Source organism: Chroicocephalus ridibundus, chromosome 1 (genome assembly GCF_963924245.1).
Source record: "Chroicocephalus ridibundus chromosome 1, bChrRid1.1, whole genome shotgun sequence".
Taxonomy (NCBI): Eukaryota; Metazoa; Chordata; class Aves; order Charadriiformes; family Laridae; genus Chroicocephalus; species Chroicocephalus ridibundus.
The window spans coordinates 48,456,706-48,481,350 of record NC_086284.1 but is presented as its reverse complement, the minus strand read 5'-3'; the positions used below and the strand labels follow the sequence as shown (position 1 = coordinate 48,481,350).

At 41.4% G+C, this 24,645-nt stretch overlaps 1 protein-coding gene across 13 annotated transcripts in view; it reads right to left on the bottom strand.

Annotated features, from left to right (window-relative positions):
• The window catches only part of LMO7 (LIM domain 7), a 139,354-nt gene that overhangs the window by 77,351 nt on the left and 37,358 nt on the right, over positions 1 to 24,645 (bottom strand). For 11 of the 13 annotated variants that reach the window (XM_063335704.1, XM_063335694.1, XM_063335795.1 and 8 more), the window contains exons 3-4: positions 21,639 to 21,708; positions 1,382 to 1,488 (exon numbers count right to left, since the gene is read on the bottom strand). In XM_063335704.1, coding sequence (XP_063191774.1) covers positions 1,382 to 1,488; positions 21,639 to 21,708 — 177 coding nt within the window. Of the gene's footprint in view, positions 1 to 1,381; positions 1,489 to 1,586; positions 1,606 to 1,699; positions 1,741 to 21,638; positions 21,709 to 24,645 lie in introns of those variants that run through there. The other 2 variants (XM_063335751.1, XM_063335758.1) reach the window with 2 other exon arrangements.

Below are 24,645 nucleotides of genomic sequence, written 5' to 3'. Positions count from 1 at the left end.
GCTGAAGACCAGCTCCTGCCCGCACCTCCAACCCTTCCCAGCTATCCCCTTCCAGCAAACCTCCACCAAAAATAACTTTAGCAAGGGTTTTGCGGACAATTAAAGCATGGCAGAGGTTAGCAACCCTCCAGCTTTTGGCATGACATAGGAACGAGGAGGGAGAATATGGGCGTCCTGGAAAGGCGCCAAATCCCTAAACACCACATTAGCGAGAAATTACGTTTCGGGTATGAGTCAAAGATTGGAAAACGCGTTGCCTTCTCAAGTATCAGACCTCAAAATGGTACGAACTTTCATTCTGAAAGCAGGCAGAGAGTATGTCAACACGCTACCACCTGATCCACCTACAAGAGATTTCTTTCTAATTAAAGCGGTTATGTGTCATTTCACAATATTTTTTCCCCCTTGTTTTTACAGAAATATTACTGCCTATTCCTCTTTGATAAATCTGGTAACTTAAGACAAGAATCAGTTCTTAACATTTAACCTGACAGTTTTCCAGCAAAACTCACTAAAGCTTCTCTTTTATTTTTGGAGACTTAACAATAAATCAACCCCTTCTACCGACACAATAAAAACAGCTAAAACTGTAAAAAAGCAAGATGCCCCGAGACGATATTTTTCCACAACACATTTGTCTTAAAACACCTGTTAATTGTCTATATAGACACCTGCAGACGCTCCACCTGCATCTCCCAGAAACTAGTAATAAAACTTGTATCAGGAGACACAGCAGTCCTGAAATCTGAGAATCCACTTACTATATTTTCAGAACCAAACCACTGCTATTTCACAGGAAAACTCTTTTCTCTGTAAACATGACAATTACCCTTTGTGCAATTCAGTACTTGGTTTCTACTCACACACACACTCCTTGACAGGAGATGTGACATTCGGTGACAAAAATCTGATTAGTTTTCGGAGTGGGAAGACCAGGGGTGCTTTAGGAACGTGGTACCAGAGCCTCAGAGCTGTTCAGATAAGTAACAGAAGTACCACCTCAGCCTTTCAGATTTTACTTCGGTAATCTCTAAGCATAAAGGGAAGCGATGCTTTCGATATCATTTAACAGCTAATTTTGCTCCAAGTTTACAATAGCCTGAAAAGCTTCCCTCTCATACATTAAACGCTGAAAATATTCATTAACAATTAGCTTGCTTGTAAGGCATAATACCACTTCATTTTTTAAATTAAATTTGTGCAATCTTATCTACCAGCCTTAACAACACTTAAACCCTCACCACAGTATTCAGAACTGCTCGTACCAGATTAAAAGAAAAATTTTCCATAGGCAAACATTAAAAAAAAAAAAAAAAAAAAAAAGACTGTTAAACAGCTTAGAGGGAGAAGGAAAGGGAAAGAACAAAACCACAAAACTCACTTGACTGTAACTCGATTGGACAAATCCTGGAGATCTCCTGGGTGAAAAAGCTGAGCTTCTTTCAGTCCAATATTTTCGCACGCTTTCAGAAAAACATTTATGTTATCCTGCGAAGAGAAGTAGAAAGCAGTTGCTCAGTTAAAAGCACTAAGCAGGTTTTGCAAGATGATTAGCGCGAGCCTTTAAATGTCAAAGTCCAGCTCACGGAAATAATCCTGAAAAAAAGCAGTCTTCTGGATCATAAACGCAGGTCGTTTCTCAGGCGCAGGGGCAGGCTGGGTTGCGATCTCGGTGACTGAGGGGTACGTTAAAGATTACCTGGCATAAGGCAGTGGCGAGCCAGTAGGCAGCAATCTCCACTTTGATGTCAGCTCTGCTCAGCAAACAAACGCCCTCTTCCTAGCTTTGCACGACAAGCCTCACCTCTTGCCTTTAAAAATAACTCCAGCTACTGACATTCACCACCCAGAAACTCTTGGCAGGGGAGGAAGAAGAGGAGGGACGCGCTGTTTCTATGCTCACAGACCGACGAGGGAATACTGCACCTGGAGCCTGGGTTTGGTTGCTGAGCAAAGCTACGGAGAGACAGAAACCAAACTGTATTCAGCTCTGCTGCTTCCTTACTTGGGGGGTTTTCCCCTCCTTTGCGTTCCTCCCCTTCCACTCCACAACCTGCCCCCCCCCCCCCCTTCCCCCCCAGATCACACCAATATCTACCAAAATATAGGTGCAGTGTATCACAGCACCCACTCGCTGCACCTGCTGCAGATCAACCGAATGTCAAGAGCAAGGTTAAAAAAATAAAAATAAATCTGACGATATAGAGAGAGATTATACAACTTGTGATCTCTTTCCACTTCATAAACAATAGGCAAGAAATTCCTTCTCGTTAAGGCGGAATGCTATCAACAACAAAAGAATGTGCCCTCTTGCGCACTTGCTCCCTTCAGCTGGAAGCCACGGGAAAAGGTACACAAAGTTACTTAATCCTAAAACTACGCACAGCCCTGTCATTCAAAGGGTTTTTAAGTGAAGGTACTGGCATCAGAGTTTCACAGTATGGAAAAGCTCCGCTTCACCAGTTTAATACGCTTTAAACTTTTTTTTTTTTTTTAAACATATATTCGCTGGATGTTACAATTATTCCATAATTTAAAATTTATTAAAAAAAAAAAAATCCAGAGAGAGAACAGCAGCTGCTTCTAATACAGACTTTAAAAAGTAAAATAAATACTTAAAAAAAAAAGTAAAGCAAACCCAAGAATCCCCACAACCTTCTGTTTTGAAGGTCCCTAGGATTCTGGTATTTCTTATCAGTCTGTAAACATGGCTTCATTCAAGGAAAATACTTGAACAAGGTATTCCCCATGCAGGCTGCAGGCTCCGCGTTACCACATCCGAAAGATCGCCAAGTGTCTCGCGCCGTGAAGGTTATGGCCCAAAGCCTAACGGGGGCTGTTCTGCTGGGGCAGGGGAGACAACATGACAATGATGATGTGGGACATGACACGATGGTGGATGAGCAGAAGGGGCTGAGAAGGATGGAGGACAGGCAACCTCACCTCTGCCTCATCACCAGATCCTGCGGTACCCAAGGGGCTGCTGGCACAGGTGGCCAAGGTAGGGCTTCACATTGGGGATGCAACCTCGAGAGGCTTTTACTTTTCCTTCCCATGCAATGCCCCTACAGGGAAAGCTGGCTAAATATGGCATTTTTAGTCAATTAATAATTGTCACATTAGCACCAAAACCCCAAGGACTTGAGGAGGCATCGTTTCTTCTGCATGCAAGAGACCACAGGTTAAAGTCCCATTGAGAGAAGGAGAGGAACTACTTGTTAAACAACAAGACACATGCAACTATCAGGTCAGTATTTGGGGCTCTGAGGAGTGCAAGAAACAGGCAGGGAAGCCAACAGAAGAAAACAGCACAGCAGAATAAACAAGCACTTGCAAGATCATGAACAGAACTGACACCAACACCAAGGCAGCATGCCCTGATTGGTCTGACCAGGCACCAAAACTCAAGAGTAAACTCCCAAACTTACGGGTTATGTCAACTGAACTGCGGAGAATGAGCACATTGTGCAGGTAAACAAGGAAGAAGACTCAGAGATTTAGAGAAATGGATGCTGCCTACACCCTGAGTGCAATGAAAACAAAGCAGAGGAATTGCTCATCAGCGGCTGCTCGGCTGCACAACTACCAAACTGTTGGGAGTACGAGAGAATTACCTTTGAAGGTGTCGCAGCAATTAAACCCATCAAATACTAACCTTCTGATAAACAAGCCCCTGAGAATATCATCACCCACATGAGTCAAGACCTTCAGAAACGGGTCAGAGGCAGGGGGAGACAACACGGGAGGCAGAAGACAGCTACTCTGTGCAGGATAAAACATGGTTCAAAATCCGCCTCCCCCCAGCTCCCAAGCCAGCAGTTCGATCACACCTACCATCTCGCAGGTGATTGCCCCAACACCAGCTCTCCTCCACTCAGGGCCTGGAATTCACCCCCAGAGCATCAAGAGAGGTTACCCAAAAGATATTGTTCAGGTTTGGATATTGACACAAAAAGGTAGAATTTCAACAAATCAGCACTTCTAAATACTGTCCTTGCCAAGTTATTCTTGACCATCCCTAATCATCGTAGTAAATCACAGAAGCTAAGGGTCTTGAAATAGCTAGCAGCCGTTTTAAACCCTACCAGAATAATGAACCTGAAAATGAATTTAAAATAGCACCACAGAAATGAGCAGAAAAAAAAATGACAAGCTATCAACCTTGCAATTAGATTTATCATTAGAAATGTGAACGTGAACATTGTTCAGTGATTAATGCGCTCAAATATAGAAGCCATCATGCTATTCCTTTTACCAACATAACTGTACTTTAAGAAGACTAATGGTCGTTACCTCTTCAGCTCCAAAGGGTATATTGCAATCTGAATCTCATCATACTCCACAAAAAGGGTTCTTTTCAGAACTCAAAAGCCTGGAGAAGCACAACATACCAGGCCTAGCACCCCGGTGACCACAAGTCACCCAAGCAGCGTGCTTAAGAAAAAAAGGGTTTCATGCCTGTGTCCACACTCCGCCCCTGCCACCAAGGGCTTCCCAGTCTCTGTAAATGAGGGCAGGATGTTTAAATTTCAGAAATGTTCAAATTAGCAGAGTTGCGGAGAAAGAGGAGTATGATGAGGGGAAGACAAGGGCCCTATATAATGGAGAGAACTGGAGAACCTGGTTCCAGTCACACCAATAAAATGGAGTATGAGAGGCAATACTGCTGCCATCTACCAGAATGAGGGGAGCAACACCAGAAGGGAAGAGAAGAGCTACCAAGTCCAAAAGCAAGGATCCATGGTCAGGTAGATCAAATACATTTATGCAGAAAACATAAGGCTTCTGACCACTAAAAAAAAGAATGCTTCTCAACTGACTAATAGGGACAAAATCAACTAGATGATTTTAATACAGAGCTTGACCAATACATTTCTGTGAGCATCTGCAGTTGGAATTAGCATCATACAATTACAGGTCTTAAATGACAACAAAAACAAAGCCTAAAGCCTTAACCACAAAATTCAAGTACAATTCCCTTATGTTATTACTACTTCTAAGTGTTTTGGTGGGAGGAGGTGGAGAGGTTGGAATGAGACTGGGGGGCGGGAGGGGAGGCTGAATTTTTGAATTTTTTTTCCCCCAGACTACTGCATGATAAAACAGCAGAGCATTTCAGATACTCCCAGCACGACTGGAGTTTCCCACACCCTAACAGACTTACATTAAACACACACCGCGGAACGCTGACTAGGTAGAGCTATTACCTTTCAGCATTTCATTTTTGCCTCAAACTTCAAAGTAAACCGCACCCAAAAACTCTGTAAAAGTCGAAACACGGGAGAGACGGAGCCAGCAGCGGGAAGCAGGTCATCCATGAGCAGGCATTTAAATACCATCGTTCAGAGGAATGGCATACAACACCGCATGCTTTCAGGCATGCACCTGCCTTTCTGGTCCCCACAGGGCATCACTAGTCACAAAACCTTCCCTCTATCTGTTGCTAAAGCATCCCCCTCTAACGAACGTTGAGAAGGAGATTGAGATGGCATGGCCCATTATAGAAAGTGAGACTATGGTCCATGCCCTCCCTCCAATGTCCTAGAAGAGTGGGGTTGCCCTTCTCACTCCTGCAACCTCATGGACGTGAGGAGAGGAAAGAGCTGAGTTTTCCTTGCCCTTCCTGGCCAGCCCTAAGTGCTGCTTCTGCTCCTTGGCAAGGGGCAGGGTGGCTGCGCCAGAGCTCTGCAGCTCCAGCACGTGAATGTGGTAGGAAGAGCAGGTTTGCTGTTTCAGGGCTCCTCTTTCCCATCGCTATCCTCCAGACTGCGAAGAAGAAGGCAGGCAGTTGCTGTGTGGGAAAACATGACGATATGGACACCTTCCTTTAAAAAATAATAATTAAAAAAAGTAATCTAAAAAATTAGGGGATCATGACTAGCAATAGTCATAGAATCACAGAATGGTTGGAGTTGGAAGGGACCTTAAAGATCACCTAGTTTCAAGCCCCCTGCCATGAGCAGGGACACCTCCCACTAGACCAGGCTGCTCAGAGCCCCATCCAGCCTGGCCTTGAACACCTCCAAGGGTGGGGCATCCACAGCTTCCCTGGGCAACCTGTTCCAGTGCCTCACCACCCTCACAGTAAAGAATTTCTTCCTAATATCTAATCTAAATCTACCTTCTTTCAGTTTGAAGCCATTACCCCTCGTCCTATTGCTCCACTCCCTGATAAAGAATCCCTCCCCATTTCTCCTGTAGGCCCCCTTTAGGTACTGGAACTCTGTCATAAGGTCTCCCCAGAGCCTTCTCTTCTCCAGGCTGAACAACCCGAACTCTCTCAGCCTGTCTTCATAGGGGAGATAGTCCATCCCTCTGTTCGTCTTCGTGGCCCTCCTCTGGACTCGCTCCAACATGTCTTGGATGCAGTACTCCAGCTGTGTTTGCAACTGTTATCAGCTCCTACTGTTTGTCACCAAGGCAAGAACTTGAGACAAAGATGATGTGGCATTATGAAAAGGAAGACAAATGTATAGCACTGGTGAGGTGGTGGTGGGGAAGTACATAGGTTCCTCAACACATAAAAACACAGGGGAAAAAAGAAAGGGCACTTCTAAAATGGAAAAAAAAAATAGCAAGAGCAACAGGGAAATGATGGAAAAGACAGGAGTAGACATGCAAAAACAATCAAAAAAGAGTTGACTTTAAGTAGGAGAAAAAAAACCCCAACCTGAGAAGGGGCATACAGTGGGTAAAATACAAAAAGAATTTTAAAAATCTCTAAAGTAAAAGAGCATGAAGTAAAAGGTAATTAAGAAGAGAGGTCTCCATATAAGAATGTTTAAATCCCAACTTATTTTGACTACTTGCATGCAATGCAACATCACACTAAATTTGGCTTGTGTATTTGAGCTGCAATTTAATTAAAAAAATAAATCCCTCATTATCGTGATTATCTGGGTGGGGCATAAATATTAATTTAAACAAGTGTGTAAATACATTCGCTTTCTTTAGGGTGCAGCCATGCTGTGTGGTAAGTCTTCTCCCTAGCTAACTGTTTCTCTGAAACCCTACGCATGCACTGAAACACAGCGAGATCTCATAGGCATACAAGTTATGGCACATCTTTCAATTCAGTTGGCATCTGGAAGAAAAACAATTTAATTAACACCGTGTTTTTCTGTTTTTCCTGGCTGCGTCAGCCAATAGATGAAGACAGTCTGTCGTCTCTTACTCTTATGCAAATAGTCACCATTTTAGTTAAAGCCTTTGCCTCTACTGCTATACAAGCTCTGTTTTGGTTTGGTTTTTTTGTTGGGGTTTTTAGTTTTTTGGGTTGGGGTTGTTTTTTTGTTTTGTTTTTTTTTCAGAGTAGGAAGGGGAAGGATGGAAACATAATTTCATAATGACACCTGATGCTCCCAGGACCCTGAAGCCTATTTGCATGGAAGTATTACAGCATCATGCAGACTGCGATCTGGTGCCAGAAGTTGTTTTCCATTTCCAGGCTCCCAAAAAAAGGAAAGAAAAAACTACTTAGTACCTACAGTGCCTAGCAACAAAAAGTGGTGCAGTTCTTTGGCTACAGAATTCTGAAAAATCATCTGAATAGATCATCTTTAACAGGCATGTTTCTTAGCATTACATTTATGAAGATGTTTGGAGTCGTCTTGAAAGCTTATACCCTGTCTCCTTCAGCTCTGCATTCAAGACAAACCCTCCGTAATGGCACCTGCATCCCCATAAGTAAGGGCCTATTTCCATTACAAAAAGAGGTATTTTTCTAAAAAAGCAGAAAGTGTTTTTCATAGACGCAGCATTATACTGACCAGTAAAGCTGTCTCAAGTCCGTTTAATACAGAATTTGCAGCTGCATTTCGCAGCAGCATCGCTGCACAGCTACGCGCTGTTTATATTCGGAGGTGGGGTAAGGGAAGAAACCTACAGCAGGAGCTCGTTGAACAAGTCAGGTAACTTGCTCTTCCTCGGAGGTACGTTTCGGTTATTAGGGCTGGCTGCGGGTGGGGGCAGAAGGGGTGAGGGGGAGAGCAGGGAACGGGCCTGAACCAACCTTGTGGTCTGACCACAGGCCTGGGAGCCAGGAACTCCCAATTACCACCTTGGCCTTGCACTTGGGGATGCTCAGCCACCTGTCACCCACACACCCCTGTCTGTAGACTGCGATCCCAGCTCCTGCTGTTTCTCTGAAGGCTGCTAACGGGTTCGACCTTGAACTGAAAGGAGGAGGAGAAGTGGGTGGAATGGCTAAACTACTTGTTCCCTCCCTTTTGGGGCCCAAAACTAAAAATAATAATTAAAATGCTCATCCTGCAGGCATAATTTGACTTAGAGTGACCTCAAGGCTTCTGTTGGGTAAATTATCCCACCTTTAACAGCATGCACAGAGCACTGTATTGGCCAAAGATCAGAAACGGTGCTAATTGCTTTGCCACTCCCCTCTGTGTGCCCTTCGTTGTTTTTCCACATTGGGTAAAATAATAAGTTACTGTGACCCTCGACGCAGGGATTCCCTGCCCCAGCTCTACACACAATTACAGATACCAACTCTTTAACGATTCACTTCCAGCTTTCCTCTCAAAAAAGCAGGTGTTCCTGTCGCTAGAATACAGGAATGACACTTTCTGCATAAACTCTCCCCTCACCTTGGTGCTCCCAGTACTAATAACTGTAAATCATCGTGTTCCACTTCACCATTGAAATTCACGTGTCTCAGGGCTCAGTCATTATGGAAACCACATTCTGAAGCAGCCTTAGATAAGTACCATTCTGGTTTTGGACAAAAAGGCCCATCCATCCCTGAAACCCCAACTCCATCTGCAATGACAGTAGCCAGTCATCACGGATCACTGTAAGGCCAAGGTGTGTGTGGAAGGATCATCCCCAGAGTTTGTTCCTCAGCTCCTGGAACTGCCCACCAGCGTGTGTAACAGCCAGCAGAAGACCTTTGCCCAGCTCACCCCATTGCCTGCAACCTCTTGCAGCGCTGAGCTCCAGAGTTTCATTCCAGCAGGACTAATGGGATTAAGGAAAACACACAACAAAAATTAATGGGCTTTTTTTTTTTTTTTAAGCAGAACTTCCGAGTTGACGGTTTTCGAGGTCCTTGACACAGGAAGGGCCCAACTGTCCCCAGTGATTCAAAATCCCTCCCAGGCCCACGTCTCTCACTGTGCAACAGCATAACCTTTGCTATGACATTACAGCCCTATATTGCAGCAATGTCGTCTACCAAATGAGCCTTCTATTGATAAGAGAGAGAGCGAATACCAGGTTGTAAACTGCAGGTGAGTTTCTGGCATGTCACTGGTACCAAATAAGGCCAGCTGGAAAGCAGAAGGGCAAGAGTACAGCACATGGGCACAGGGCAGGCATGCCCTGTTAATCGAGAGAGGTCTCTGTACTTCACAGCTTCATCCCATTTTGGACAAGACAAAGGGAATTTAGCCCTCCCACTTGCAGGACATTCTTACTGTAAAGAAAGTATAGGCTCTGAAAGACAATATGGAATAACCATCCCAGGCTATTCCGTGTTTAGACAAGCCTTAACTTTCCCACCAGTTACTTGCATTCCAGTCAAGGGGAAAAAAAAAAAAAAAAAAAATAATCAAGTGATGTGCTTTTCACCCCGAACGGTTTATACAAAACAGACTTTATAAGCGAAGTGTGTAAAATACTCCAGTGCCAAGTTACCCCACTACACAGAACTGGAATGACAGTAATCCACTTAAAGGTGAAACTCCCCTGAAGCCTAATGAGTACTAAAAGAAGTAAAGACCTCTTGTTCTCAAAACACAAAGTTTTGGCAGAGATTGCTTTCCCCCTCTCCTTTTTTTTTTTTTTTTATTTGTAAACAGAAGTTTTCTCTGTTTTGCTCACACAGGTTAACCATTTGCTAGAGATGAAATTCAACCGCTCTGTACACAGGGCTTGAAACAGAGCAAGTTGTCTCAGATCCTCAATTCACGTAGTCCCTGATTTTTAGACTACGAGTTAGCACTTCACTCTTCCTAAAAGAGAATTTGGAAGTTTCCTCTAACTTTGCTTCCTTCAGCAGCCAAACTTCTTTTGTTTCTCAAGAGGATTAGCATCCTACTACCTTGTTTAACCCTTCCTGCCCTATGTGGGCTCATCCTGTAGTGCAGAGAAGCTCCCAAATAAACAGGCAGATTTGGAGATGATCTACCTTGCAGCCCATCTGAACTCCCGCATTAATGCCAGGCTTCCTCGTGTCCTCCCTGTCCTCACGCCCCACAGAAAGTGAGCTCGGTGACTGCAGCTGCAGCGGCTCGGCATCCTGCGTTCGGCAGCATTTGGTGTTGGCATTGTATTTGGGAGCTCTTTTACATACACATCACCAGAGGAGGGTGATTCAGCACGGGCACACAGGCACGGAGGTGTTCAGACAGGCGTTAGAAGATGTGGTATGAGGATTTCGTACCAAACAAAGGAGTGAGTAGCACAGCTGTACAGCTCCAGCACTGATACCACAGGGAAAAAAAAAAAAAAAAAAAAAAATTGTCGCCGATGCAATTAACATCTACTTTCTTTGGAAATTGCCATGAGTTTTAAGCACCACACATCAATAAAGTATTTGACAAGCCAGGAAGAAAAGCACCGTAGTGTCCAGCTGATGAAGATTTAACACAGATAAACACCCACTGCCGCAAGAAATCTGAAAACCGCACTTCCTTGGCAAAGGGAAGAGAAATCAGATGATGAATGTCTCAAGTATGATTTAAGGTGTGTACCTTTTCTACGTGGTTGACATTTTTTTTCCAGTTAGGAAGGAATGTTTCTTTACAAACACAGAAACAGTCATCAGTTATTTAAGGAAATAAAAATAGCATACAAATGGCAGAGTATACCACAGACTACACCTGACTGAGTTGATAAATGGAAATTTTTTGCAGTTTGTTTGGCAACCATATTTATGTATTTTGTTAAGCGCTGGCAAGTTAAGGCAAAAAAAGGTCATACTTTTTCAGAGCTTTGGTTTAGAGCAGGGAGGGGCATGAAAAATTTCCACATTAGAAAGTTCTTGCTGCCAATCATACTACTTTATAGTTTGTTTACAAGAATTTTTAAATTAATTAATTAGCATTTTGACATCTCATCCCAGTAACAGGCTGGAAGCATCAGTTTGCAAGACATGATCTCATTTAAAGCAGCCCCAAAATACTACTTCTGATTGATGGAGATCAACCGACAGGCACAGCACTTGCCGTCCCCTGACAAGAGACCACAGCAAGTAGTTAAACCGCCATTTCTTGGGGGCTGCGCTCATTTAATTTCTCCCCAGTAACGTCTCCTAGATACATTTCACTTCATCATCACCCACCCAAAACCTGTCAAGTTCAATCCAGTGTCTGGGTTTCATTCTGCCTGATCGAAGTCTTGAGCAGCTACTAAAAATGTCACAAAGAGTTTGCATCAACCTCCCCTTTCCCCACACCCTACATTTCAAAGCGTTTAGGCAGCAACAGAAAACAATTAAAGGAAATTCAGAGCTAAGGCTGAAACGGACCATATGTTTTCAAGCAGAAGGGCACAAAACATCAGTAAACCACTGCCGAGATTACATACTCCCGCTATCAGGCATTGAAAGACTACAGAACAATGTCATCTCTAACTATTAATAACCGTACTTCCTTTCTAGCCCACAACCCTCTTTTCTTAATTGTCTAACAGAGGTATTTCCATAAAAGCCACATTCCTCTTTCCCATAAGACAGTAGAAGGAGTACCAGAAGTGATTTATAGTTCCACATAACATTCCTATCAGGTCTTGCATCACTCCTGACATTTGCTAATTTATAGTTTTAGGTGCTCAAAACTCAGGTCAGACATACTTTTTTGGGGTGTTTTTTTTTTTTTTTTTTGGTTTGCAGTATAGTCTGACAGAGAATTGGACTGAAAGTCAAAATTTCACCTCTACCCTACTCTGACTTACTGATTGACCTCAGGAAAGTTGCTAAAACTCCCTCTGCCTACGCTCTGCTATCTTCAGGTACAGAACTGAAACCACGGCAAAGAGCTCTTTGCAAAGCATTCCGAGATCTAACATTTTTAAAACTGTTTATGTAACTTTTAAAAATGCTTCATACATTTATAAAGAGCAAAAATTCATAACTTTTTTTTTTTTTAAATGGGGATTTTCATCCCCAGTTCATGTGTCCATCATTTTCCCAAATTTGAAGCAACATCTGCTTAGGAGTTTGAAGTAACAATAACTGAAACTTGGGAATTTTACAACAGAAACACACAGGCTAACTTCCAATTGCATTTTTCGTAGCACTGACAAAAATCTCACTAAAATTCATTAAGTAAGAAATTTAACATGTTATTTGATGATCACTTCCCAAGTGAAAAGATATTTTCTCAGACTAATATAAATTCTTTAATGTCCAGGGGACTTGTTTGAGCACTTCAGCTGGACCACTGATCAAAGAAAGAAGTTTTCCCTCCCGTGTAATTGCACTTGTCAGAACAAAACTAGATACTTAAGGTGTATCCCAGTCACCTGTTTGGTAACAGTCAGGTAGAAGTCCTCATTTGGTTGAAGCACTTTTGAAGATCTGAAGACGTTACTTAAACCAATGCAGTAAACATACCACTATACATTAAAATGCTTTTCAGTATTTCATAGACTATATCATTTACCAGAGCAGACAGGTTTCAAGCTAAGTATAATAAAAGGCTGAAGCATCTGGGGTGGGGGGGACGAGACAAACCCACAGAAACAGTGCCTCAAACTGCCTGTTTGTTTTTTAAATACACTAAAATATGATCACTTAAAAGTTATGCTATCCTTCTTGGCAAGTACCATTTCTTTATTGAAAAAATAATCATAGAACGGTTTGGGTTGGAAGGGACCTTTAAAGGTCATCTGGTCCAACCACCCTGCAATGAGCAGGGACATCATCAACCGGATCAGGTTGCTCAGAGCCCCGTCCAACCTGACCTGGAATGTTTCCAGAGATGGGGCAGCTACTACCCTCTGGGAAACCTATTCCAGTGTTTCACCACCCTCATCATAAAAAATTTCTTCCTTGTATCTAGCTTAAATCCACTCTTTTTTTCTTCAAAACCATTACCCCTTCTCCTATCACAACAGGCCCTGCTAAAAAGTCTGTTTCCATCTTTCTTATAGGGGGCTTATAAGTATTGAATGGTTGCTGTAAGGTCTCTCCAGAGCCTTCTCTTCTCCAGGCTGAACAACCCCAACTCTCTCAGCCTGTCTTCACAGGAGAGGTGCTCCAGCCCTCTGATCACCTTTGTGGCCCTCCTCTGGACTCACTCCAGCAGGTCCATGTCCTTCTTATGTTGGGGGCTCCAGAGCTGGACTCGCACCAGAGCAGAGTAGAGGGGCAGAATCACCTCCCTTGACCTGCTGGCCACACTTCTTTTGATGCGGCCCAGGATACAGTTGGCTTTCTGGGCTGTGAGCGCACATTGCCAGCTCATGTCCAGCTTCCCATCCAACAGTACCCCTAAGTCCTTCTTGGCAGGGCTGCTCTCAATCCCTTCATCCTCCAGCCTCTATTGATACTGGGGGTTGCCCTGACCCAGGTGTAGGACCTTGTATTTGGCTTTGTTGAACCTCAGGAAGTTCACACAGGCCCATGTCTTGAGCTCTGGATGGCATCCCATCCTTCTATCTGTGTCAACCGCACCACCCAGCTTGGTGTCACTGGCAAACTTGCTGAGGGTGCACTTGATCCCACTGTCTACGTCATTGATGGAGATATTAAACAGTACTGGTCCCAATACAGACCCTGAGGGACACCACTTGTCACCAATTTCCATCTAGACATTGAGCTGCCATTGACCACTACCCACTGGATAACCATGCAGCCAATTCTTCATCCACTGAATAGTCCATCCATCAACTCTATATGTCTCTGATTTAGAGAGAAGGATGTTGTGGGGGACCATGTCAAAGGCCTTACAGAAGTCCAGATAGATGACATCCGTACCTCTTCCCTTGTCCACTGGTGTAGTCTCTCCATCATAGAAGGCCACTACGTTGGTCAGGCAGGACTTGCCCTTGGTCTCGAATCACCTCCCTGTGCTCCACGTGCCTTAGCATAGCTTCTAGGAAGATCTGTTCCATGATCCACCCAGCCACAGAGGTGAGGCAGACAGGTCAGCAGTTCCCAGGGTCCTCCTTTCTACCCTTTTCAAGAATGTTTGCGATGTTTCCCATTTCCCACACATCTTTTGCTTCCCACAAGAAAAAGGAAAATAAAACTTTTAGGAAGTTTTATCACCTGCAGCATAAAAAGGATATTGAATGAAAAGAGGTAGATAACTACTACTATAAGGAGGAACCTCACCTCGCTTCTGCCATCTGAAGTGCTCCTCAACCTGCATTAAATGTACAGGCTGCCTTATAAAGCAGAGCACACGTTGGATGCGTGGGGGTGCGACGCATTCTGACAGGGCATGAATTCTGTCAGACCATATCCACTTTAATCTTCTCCCCCTTACTTCAGTTTTAGACATATTTAAGTTAAAAGTCAGAAGAAACACCAATTGCTGTAAAACAAAAATCTCCACTCATGTAAGGATTATGCCAAGTAACTAGAAGTCTCTTTAAAGCCTTGTCTTTCTGAATTCCCCAACAACTTGTTGAGCATATTCATCCGGAAAACGGGCAATGATGCCTCTTTAACTTTGATCACACATTGAAATTATCAGCTTCTCAGAAAAAGACATGTATCATCTTGTGCGTTGCCTTATGAAAAGCAATTCCAGACTAATCAGCTTCCAGGTGAAAGCCATCAAATAGGATTTACGCAACTTCACTCTTCGCAGCACTGCTGCATACGCACTCACCCTGTACCTCTGAATTTACAGTCCACAGACAAATCAAAATCCCAAGACCCAGGTCAACCACGACAGAGGGTGATGGAGACAAGGCTTAAGGTAGAGCCCGCAGCTGCCATGTGAGTCACGATATGTTCTGGTACTCTTCAAAAAGGTGACTTACACCTTCAGAAGAAAAAAAAGCAATGCTCCACATCACTCGGTATTATTCCCTCATCACTGCAAAAGAAAAAGTCAGGCAAGCAAACAGAGCATGTCAAATGGTTATCAGCTCATTAGTCAGCTCTTGACCAAAATTTACGAGGCTATTTCTTATGAGTGTTTTTTGACACTTAGTTGCTGCACAACCAGCAGTTCCATCCAGGTTTGAGCCTTTATTTTTTGGTGTCTGGTATCAAAGCAAACAACAGTAGTTTTTTTGTAACTCAGTCCATGTATTTGTGTATTTGCTCTTCCTCCTTTTTCATGAGGAATAGAAAGAAGTTCTCTTTTACTCATTTTCTCATACCAGACTATTAATTAGCTCCTATTAATATTACTAGTGTAGCAACTAATAATTCCTAATATTACTAATTAGCTAAAAAGCTACTATTAATATTACTAATGTAGCCCATACTAGTCAAAGTCACAGAGGAGGGGTTTAATATTTAAAAATTCAAATCATTTAAAAAAAATACAGAATGCAAGAAGACACTAAACATGGACCAATATAAAGGCTATAGCAAACAGAAGGAGGTGAACAGCAGGAGAAAATAAATAGGCAGGATTTTCAGCATGAAGAAATGAACTTTGGAAGCAGAGCTGCTTTGAAAAATCGATTATTCTTTTAAATTAAAATAAAACAACTTGTATTAGTATTACCATCAGATTTTTTAAATTTCAGTGTAAAACACAGCTAATTTGATTCTAAGTAATCTAGAGAAGGCATTTTGTAACTAACTCCTAAATAAAACATACAACTGAAATAATCTTCACTTTGCGTGGATTTTACCTGAAAAATTGTTTTTGAAGTGTCCTATAATAAAGTCAAAATGTCATCTGCATGCCGTTCCCCTGCAACACACACGCACACACAAAAAAGAAAAAGCCAACCTTGTCAAGAAAACTTTCCCACAGAAAAGGAAATTTTGGCCCGCTCTACTTGATGACAAGAGATAAGGAAGTACCAGGGCGGTTCCACGGTTTGCAAAGTGTTAGGCACAAAAGCTCAGAAAAATATTTTCTAATGGCAACATTTTTATCTTCTCCATCTGTCTTTATCTCCCCTTTCATTTTGGTATAGTTTTCTTTCATATTTATCCCTTCTTTCCTTTATTATTCCGGACTTTCCTGGTTAGGAGGTATAAGCTGATGACCTCCACAACAAAGTGGCTCTCCTCCACTGTTTGAGGTGGTTGTCTTGGTACAAGTGAAATGAATACCTTCTGATACATTGAAAAGTAAATTATAGAATGTAGTGGTGTTATATTAGATTGCATTAAAGAGAGGGAATGATGTTTGAGTAGCACTTGTCAGAAGGGCATGTTGGGCCTTGATGAACCAGGAAAGTAAGTGTTTTAAAAAATCCTGCCTGGAAAACTAGCAAGATGCTCCTCACCCTAAAGGAACCCTAATTCCCCACTAGAACAAAAAAATCCCGCTCTACAATATTTCAGATGCACATGTTCAAACCTGGGACTGCCTAGAGGTGTGCAGTTTTATTCTCTTGTGTGAAAGGGAAACAAAAGGTCACCAAAAAACCCTCTGCCAAAGCTGAAGAGCTTCATGAAGATGACATTTGGTGCTAATATTCATCCAGCATTCACATTGAGGCAGTCAGAGTTAGCAACATCTCTACTCGTTTGAAATGAAGGACCAGCGTTTAAAAGGAAAAAAAAAAAAAAAAGAAAAAAAAAGAAAAAGCCCCCCCACAAACACAATGCTAATGGCATTTCATTTACAATTCTAAAAATCCAATAGCTTTCTACTCTGCCCTGTGGTTTGACCACAGCCCTCACACCTCTGATGTGATGAAGTGCTTCCTGACCACAGAGCAAAGCGTTGCACTTCCATCTTACTCACAGGAGCTGCAAGGAAAGACAGATGGTCTTAGAAGACCAAATTGGTACGTTGCAAGGCAAGGTCCCAATCAGCTATCACTCTCCACAGGAAATACTGACTCTGACTCTGAGTTTGCTTCGCCACCTGGTCTCAGCTGGAAACTTACTTTAACTAAAATTTTGCCTTGCTACAGAGCACACGGTTATTCCTCCTAAGCAATGAGCAATGCATTATTCTGACAGATACGTTGAGCTCGCATATACTGTACAAAACTCATTCATCTTCCCACTGTCTCATAATGTCTTATGTCTTCCATCCCAGTTTATGATTCTCTGCGTTCAGCCAACTGAGCTGGAAACGTGACATTTCTGGGGAACAACGGTGCTGCAGCCAGAGATGCGCCTCTGAAAAAGCTCAGCAGAGCCGTGCTGGAAAATATGTCGTCAGACCACAAAGTCCTCCCCCTCATGCGATTATATCCAAACCATCTCACATGCTGGGATTCAAGCTGAAAAGCCCGTATGTATTGAGAAGCTTGTTTTCTTTGGGTTTGCTTTTGCTAAGCATTAATTTTATCCCCCCCACCCACCCCCGCCCCCCGAGAACTCCAAGCAAAATCATTCTGCAGGATCTGAACCCAGCAAGATTTATCAATTTGAGTCATATTCTTTAAATACCATCTCTATTTCATATAAGTATGGACCAGAAAAAGCGGATTTTTAAGGCAGACTGCACTTACACTACTGTGCATAATGAAACCCCAGCTTCCACAATCCTCTGACCTTTTGGTTACTCTTACCATGTCCCCCAGAAATGCCGGAGGACTTCAGGAACTGCTACCTCTGATCCAGTTTGCTTGCCTGCTCTGACATACTAGGGAAAAATACATGCATTGCTCTTTACACAAACTGTGTATTTTGAACGGTTTGAAAAATAAGCAGAAATTAAATTTTACTTTTCCAGAAACTGTTTTAGTGAAAAGGTCTTAAGTGGCATTTAAAAAAAAAAAAAAAAAGGCCAAAATTAAAGCAAACAAATCAACAGCCACGTCCCAGTTAATTCCCCTTTGGGAAACCTACAAGAACATGACCGTCTCCAAAATCTGCCGTGTGCTGTTAAAAATCAACCTGCTGCAAGAGGCATCTTTCTGTGACTACTGCTGGAGTTAGTCCTTTGCACCCTGCAGATGGCACGCCTCATTGCTCAGGAAACCACCTCAAGAGCTGCATGGACATTTCTTCGGTCACCTGTCTTTGGCCACCACTTCCCTGCAAGAGCTCCGGTACTCGCCTTACCCCCCATGAAGCAGTTCAGTTTTCCAAACTGGAACAGAAATGAATAGATAAACACAGCTAAGGTGATGGCTAGGTCTCACCCAAACTGTGGAAGGCACATGCCTCAGAAGAGAAACAGAGCAGCAAGCTTCTTGAGGGAGATCAAGTTATGGCCGAGTCCAACTCTCCTTTCCCAAAAAGTTTTAATAAACCTTCCCACGCAAGCTGCAGCCCAGCCTTCCTGCACCATGCCAAACTGGGGGTAAGTTTAATAAATTTTTTTATGCTTGCCTGTTAACCATTCAACATTTTTTTCTGTTAACTGAATGCAGAGTTTCATTTCAATATTTAATCATCAAGACACATGTATTTATTTATCCGTTCCACCATGATTATACCTGAACCACTGCGATCCACATCCAAAAAAAAAAAAAAAAGTATTGCTAGAGAGCAGTATAATCGAACTAAAGGTGAAAGCTAAGGCTTATATTCAGTTGTCCGAAATGTGCTTAGAATTTAGGCAATACTGCTAAAATAAAGCTCCTATTAGATTTTATGATAACTGAGACGTCATAAAAGTAAATGTGACATAACAAATTAATAATGCATTTCCTTCACTTAAAAAAAACCAACCAAACAAAAAGCACCTCACCCTAACTCAATACAAAAGAGTATGCACACAATATTCCATATAAAACAGAATGTTTCGTTATTCATATAGGCTTTCGCTTCCTATTTAAATCAAAAAAATTGTTTTCAAAATAACCATGAAGTCAAAGAAACGCTATAATGAAACCCTTCTGGAGATTAAACCGAAGATGCCTGTTGAACACTGTATTTCTGTATTGCTGAAAAAACCTGCCAAGTATTTGAAGTGAACACAATACTTAAAAAACACACTTATATGGAAGTCAAATATATTAACTCCCTAGGGAACAAAACCAAACCTGAAGAAATTCCTGGAGGGGAAGAAAACAAAGGAGGAAGAAAAAAAAAAAAAAAAAAAAAAGAAACAAGATGTCTTTTAAAGCATTTGTTTCCTGCTGATAATCAGACTCCACAAAACTGTCAAGAAAACAGGTTCTTTGTTTCCTTTTAATCAGAAAAGCCAGGAGAGAAATGGATGCTAGTTGCCCAATGATGAATACATAAAATGCTTTGGGAATGGACTTGAGGACACGAGTCTACAGGGCCACGAAGAAGCTGTAGGAAGAACGTGATCAAAAGATGTTCAGATTACAGGATTTATGACACCCAAATTGAAGTTCCGGCATCTGTTTACCCTTTAAGAAAAAAAAAAAAAGCCATCTCTTGAAGTTAAAATTTCCATCTGGTTTTTAAAAAAAAAAAAAAAAAATCCCCCTTTCAGTCATTTCTAAATCTCATAAAGGCTTGGTGGGGAGCAATTAATGCAAGACTGAAAGACACTGAGAACACCAGAAGTGAGAGCCATAGAATTATATCTATGAAACCACACAAAACACTATCTAGAAGCAGATTTGTGAGAGAAGCAACTTCCAAGCAATGAAAATATTTCCAGAACATGGCAAGCAAGCCTACCGGCTAATTCCTTAACAAGCTGTTTCCATCCCTGAATCCTATGGTTCATCAGCCACAGTATCCCAAGCCTGTCAGATATCAATGCTTGCTTTTCTGTAAATGCAAGAAACCCATCATTTTTGGTTTGAGCTTTCCGTGCTGGGATGAAAGCTGGGCTCTTCAAAGCTGGTATAACTGAGCATTCCTCTCAAGTCTCGGAAAACACATCTCCACTCCCACTATTGCCATCGTAAGCACCATCTTCTGAAATCCTCCCATTATGGCCCTCAATCATGATCTTCCCTACTGAAGTATTTATGTTAAAATCTTTTCCACGGGTTAGCACAAAACATCAGCTCTCTCAATTACTATCCTCAAGTGGTATTTTAACAACAATACCACTGGATGATCTTGGTTTAGGAGAATCATTCACCTTTTCTCCCCTTTCCTATTTTTTAAGGCTTGTATGAACGAGAAACAACTTGAAGGAACAATAATACACTACAAGTAAGATATAAACTACGCACCTAATGAATACTCCATATTTTTTCGTCTGGTAACAAACGAGAAAAAGCATATAAAAACAAGAGTTCTCACAGTTATGTGATTCAAGACAACTCTTAAGTCACCACAAAAATGAAATCTAGCCTATGGTTTTATGGTTTGGATCAAATGGCTACTTCAGGGGCCACTTAGGCAATCAAACTGCTGATAGAATAACTGTGCTGTCCTCCCCAGAATGATTTTGTTTTCATTTGGATTCTTTTTTGGATGGCTCACGGGAAAAGAATGTGCAGCACTCATTATTCGCAAGCCTAATACCCTGAGCTTTTCTGGGACAAAGGCGACTAATACTTTCTACATTCGTTTGATGTGGAAATGCACGTTCTCAGCTTGTACAATAATATATGGCAACTTAATCCAATCTTATGACCTCCAGCCAAGTTAACTACACTTCTTCTCTAACGAGATACACGGTTGACCAGCAAAAGCAGATGTTTTGTTGGCTCATCCCATTAAAACACATAAATAAAAGTATCTAGAGATGTTTTGCATTCTACTCCTATTAAGAAATCAGGTAACTTTCCCTAATGTTGAGATTGCATGTTTACCATAAAGTGGGATTTTCTGTTTATTACAGGAATCAAGCATATGGTCCCTGTTCACCTTGGGTCTTGTAAGATGAGACCAATAATTCTTGTGACAGGACTAAATGGCCTAGATACCCTAGAGACACGAAGAGCCAACAAGGTTTTTGTAGGGGGAAAAAGAGAAAATGGTGAAGAAAACATTATTTTAATTCATTTACACACAAAAGAGTTTCTGATGCTAAATGGCTACAAAATTTATCCTATGCTCTCTGGCCTGCAAATTTGCCAAAGAGCATAGAGGAAATCTTTTAAATTTCCTGTGAAAACGATTACATGGTATCTCCCCCCTCACCCCCCCAACAACGTGATTTACAGCCAAAACATTGGCAAATCCCTCAACTGAAGCCTGAAGAGAGATCTTTGCATCATCAGAGTTATTTTAATGCAACCTAAGCTTTGCTGTGGGTGGGGAGAAGCAGATTCTAAAAATACTCCAGTTACAGAGAACGCTTCCTCGTCTGGCCATTCCCTAATAAAGGGACATGTGAAGTGGCTTGAAAATATAAAGTAGTATGGTGGCCTTTACATAAAGACAGAAAATGCTATATATGTTTGTGGACAGGAGCAATCAGTGCTTGATACATCTGGGAACGATAGCGATTCATGCAGTGACAAGCTGATTAAAGTTACAGATCCAAATCACAGAACACGTAACCTTTGCGGTCAAATTCAATGTATAAATGGTAAAATTTTAAACAAAAATGGAAATGGAGCTAAAATTTTGAGAACTTAGTAGGTTTTGGTAGCAAGACCATGGAAGAACAGTAGGCAAGAGAGTGCTCATTAAAAAACAAATATAACTTGGTGTCACATCCCAAGATATTAGATTTGATGTCATTACTTACCAAGCCAGCTATTGGAGTTGACAGACGATTGATCTTCTTAACGATACCAGGTTTGATCTTGTTAATCAAACTAGAAAGAAGTCATATGATTTTTCTGTTACATCATCAAGTTTATTTAGGCATGAGCATCAATACTTATTAAGAAGTATTTTGCATATAGTCCTACCTTATACCACTTGAACCAAGTAAATTTGCACCTACAAACGCCCCCTAATTTATTTTTTAAATCAGTTTTCCAAGAAGTGACAAGCAACAACAGATTGCAGAAGCAAAAAAGGGACAAGTCACACACACACGAGATTTCCAAGAACTGTAAAGTGAGAAAGAAGAAAAGAAAATGACTGCATTGGCGTAGGCAGAAGATCTGTGTTTAACATCACCACTCATGTAGTAGAATTAGAGGCAAATTTCCCATTAAAAGATTTTCCTCACATAAAAGTTATGATGCAGAAGATGTCAAAAATATATCTGAATATTAATTTTCAGAGTCCAGTGTGAAAGCACTGATATTGCTCTAAGTGTAGGAAACCAACTCAACTTTCATAATGCTGTCAAGCCCAGCATGATGCCTGCAACAACCATTTTTGGCACATATAATTGACATGCACAAGTCATTTTCAGTCTCAGCAGAAGAGACTGTGCCTCATATCACTCTCACTTGACATAAAATTCATAATTAAACTGGGAAGATAGGACAGACTAATGCAACACTGTTGAATACACAAGCCCGAACGCATACCTTGTCCTGCAGTGAGGATGAGGCACCTTTATACCCAGGTTTTCAGTCATGGAGGTAGGGAAATACTGTGGTTCACCAAATTACATGCTAGACCACAGGATCAACAGAAAACGGGGACCTCAGGACACCCTGCAGACTTCATCTGCCTGTATACCTTTGAGGATTTTGGACTTGCTCCCTCTTCTTGTTGCCGCTTGTCTGGGCAGACCCTTTACCCCACACAAAGCATCAGCAAGGTTTTGTGATCTACCCACGCCGATGCAGAGTCGGGACCTAGAGTTTAAAGCTCTATGTGGGAAAAGGCATTTTTTGCTCAAGCAGCAAATGTATTTGGAAAATAAACACAAATAACAGAGTTTACCTATACACACTGGAATAGAGGATAGATTTCTAAGTGCCTGCAGAAGAAGGAATAATGGCTGCAGGTCCTGTGATTTTTCAACTGCATTAAGTTATTTGGTAAACAAAACACATTTGATGACTTTTCCAAAAACAACAAAAAAAAAGTGATCTGTTGAGGTGGAATTCAAGAGAAAAGTTTGCGTTCAAAACTGCTATAATTTAAGTCAAATATACCGTCTCCAGAGGTAATATATCTGTGGACGCTAAATTAGCCATATCACAGGTGAACTAAGAAAATGAGTAACGTCATGTCTAGTTTGTCTCAGTTATTTAAGATCTTTCACTCTATTGACTTTGGTGAAAACTGGAGATTTGAAAACCTTTCCCATCTTGCTTTTTTTCCTGTTTCCACAGGATTTCTATGTAAATTGTATTCAGGTATGTCAAATTTAAAATTATGACACAGGAGGACAGCTACATGATTTAGTGCAACATAATGAGGCTTCTTTTGCTTTAAAGAAAGTTGCATGCCTCCTAAGGCAAGCTGCTCAGCTGAAGAAATTAGAGGATGTTTTTTCTTGCATATGGCTATTAATTACAGATAAATTTAACTGATTTGCATTTGGCAGATGGAGACTCATATTCTTTTGCCAAATAAGCCTCAACAATGAAGATATCAGAGGATTAGAATGTATTAGTTCATTGCCAATTCTTAAAGGCATTATTTAAAAGTTACAGCTGAATACAATACACGCTTCCCACTAAATACATACCTGAAAAAAATACCTTATTAAAAGTATAAACTATTTTGATTACCACATTTGTCTAGTTAACATTTGATTACATAAGAAATGAAAATACATCTCTACAACACCACGCAAAATGAATCAACTCCCCCATATCACAAAGATAACCGCAGAAGCAACTAGCAAGATAGACTGGATGGGCAAAGGACCCAAAGAGAAAAACAAAGGCAAGGAGAGAAAACGCAGTAATAGTCACAGAAGGGAAAATGCAGGAACGTTCCCTTTTTGCATTTGCTTTTGTTATTTTTGATATATAGTTAAAAAAAAAAAAAAGCCAGAGAACTGAACCTTTATAAATATTTTCTGAAAGTTAGCTTGGCTGAACTAAGAGTGGCTTTGAGATTTGAGATAGTTTTTTAAGCGTCCCAGGTAGTTCTCTAATGAGATTTCTCTTGCACTGGCATTCTAATGACATTTACACCTGCCGTTCCTTAAAATACTAAGGGATTAGCACCACTTCCAGTCCTGGAAACCTGTTCCAGTAAGTACAAAACCAATTACAGATATGTAGAAGAGACCTGACGAGTGGACATTTTACACCTCTGACTCAGTCTAGCAACGAAACCAGACAAGTCTCATTATTACCAAGCCTATAATATATAAGCACAAGGAAGCCTTTTAGAGCAAGCACTCCAAAAACAGCTGAGGTCAGAGTTTGTTGTTGAAGGCAATAACTAAGTCAGCCTGGAAAGTACTGAAACCTGCACTGCACGGGCACATACATAACAACATATTTCTACATTATGCTGAGACGCAATCCACTTACTTTTATCATCCTAAAGTGTTTGGGTTTTGTTTGTTGTTTTTTTGTGTTTGGGGTTGGTTTTGTTTTTTTTTTTAAAGTATGTTTTTATAAAGCATGCCAAGTGACATCCAATAGATTCTACATTATTGAGATACTTGGATGTAACAACATGAACAGTATTTGCAAGTAATAGCACATGAAATCAAATGCCTGCCTGTTATCTTTAATTTACAGTTTTATAAAGTTCACTTCTGAAAGGTACTTTTTAAAAGAAAACTTCCTGAGTGTAAAGTTCTCTGGTAGGAACAGGTAGCTTTCAGGATTTAGAGAACCAGCAGCACACACAGTTTATGATAATTTCTTACAAGGCGGTAG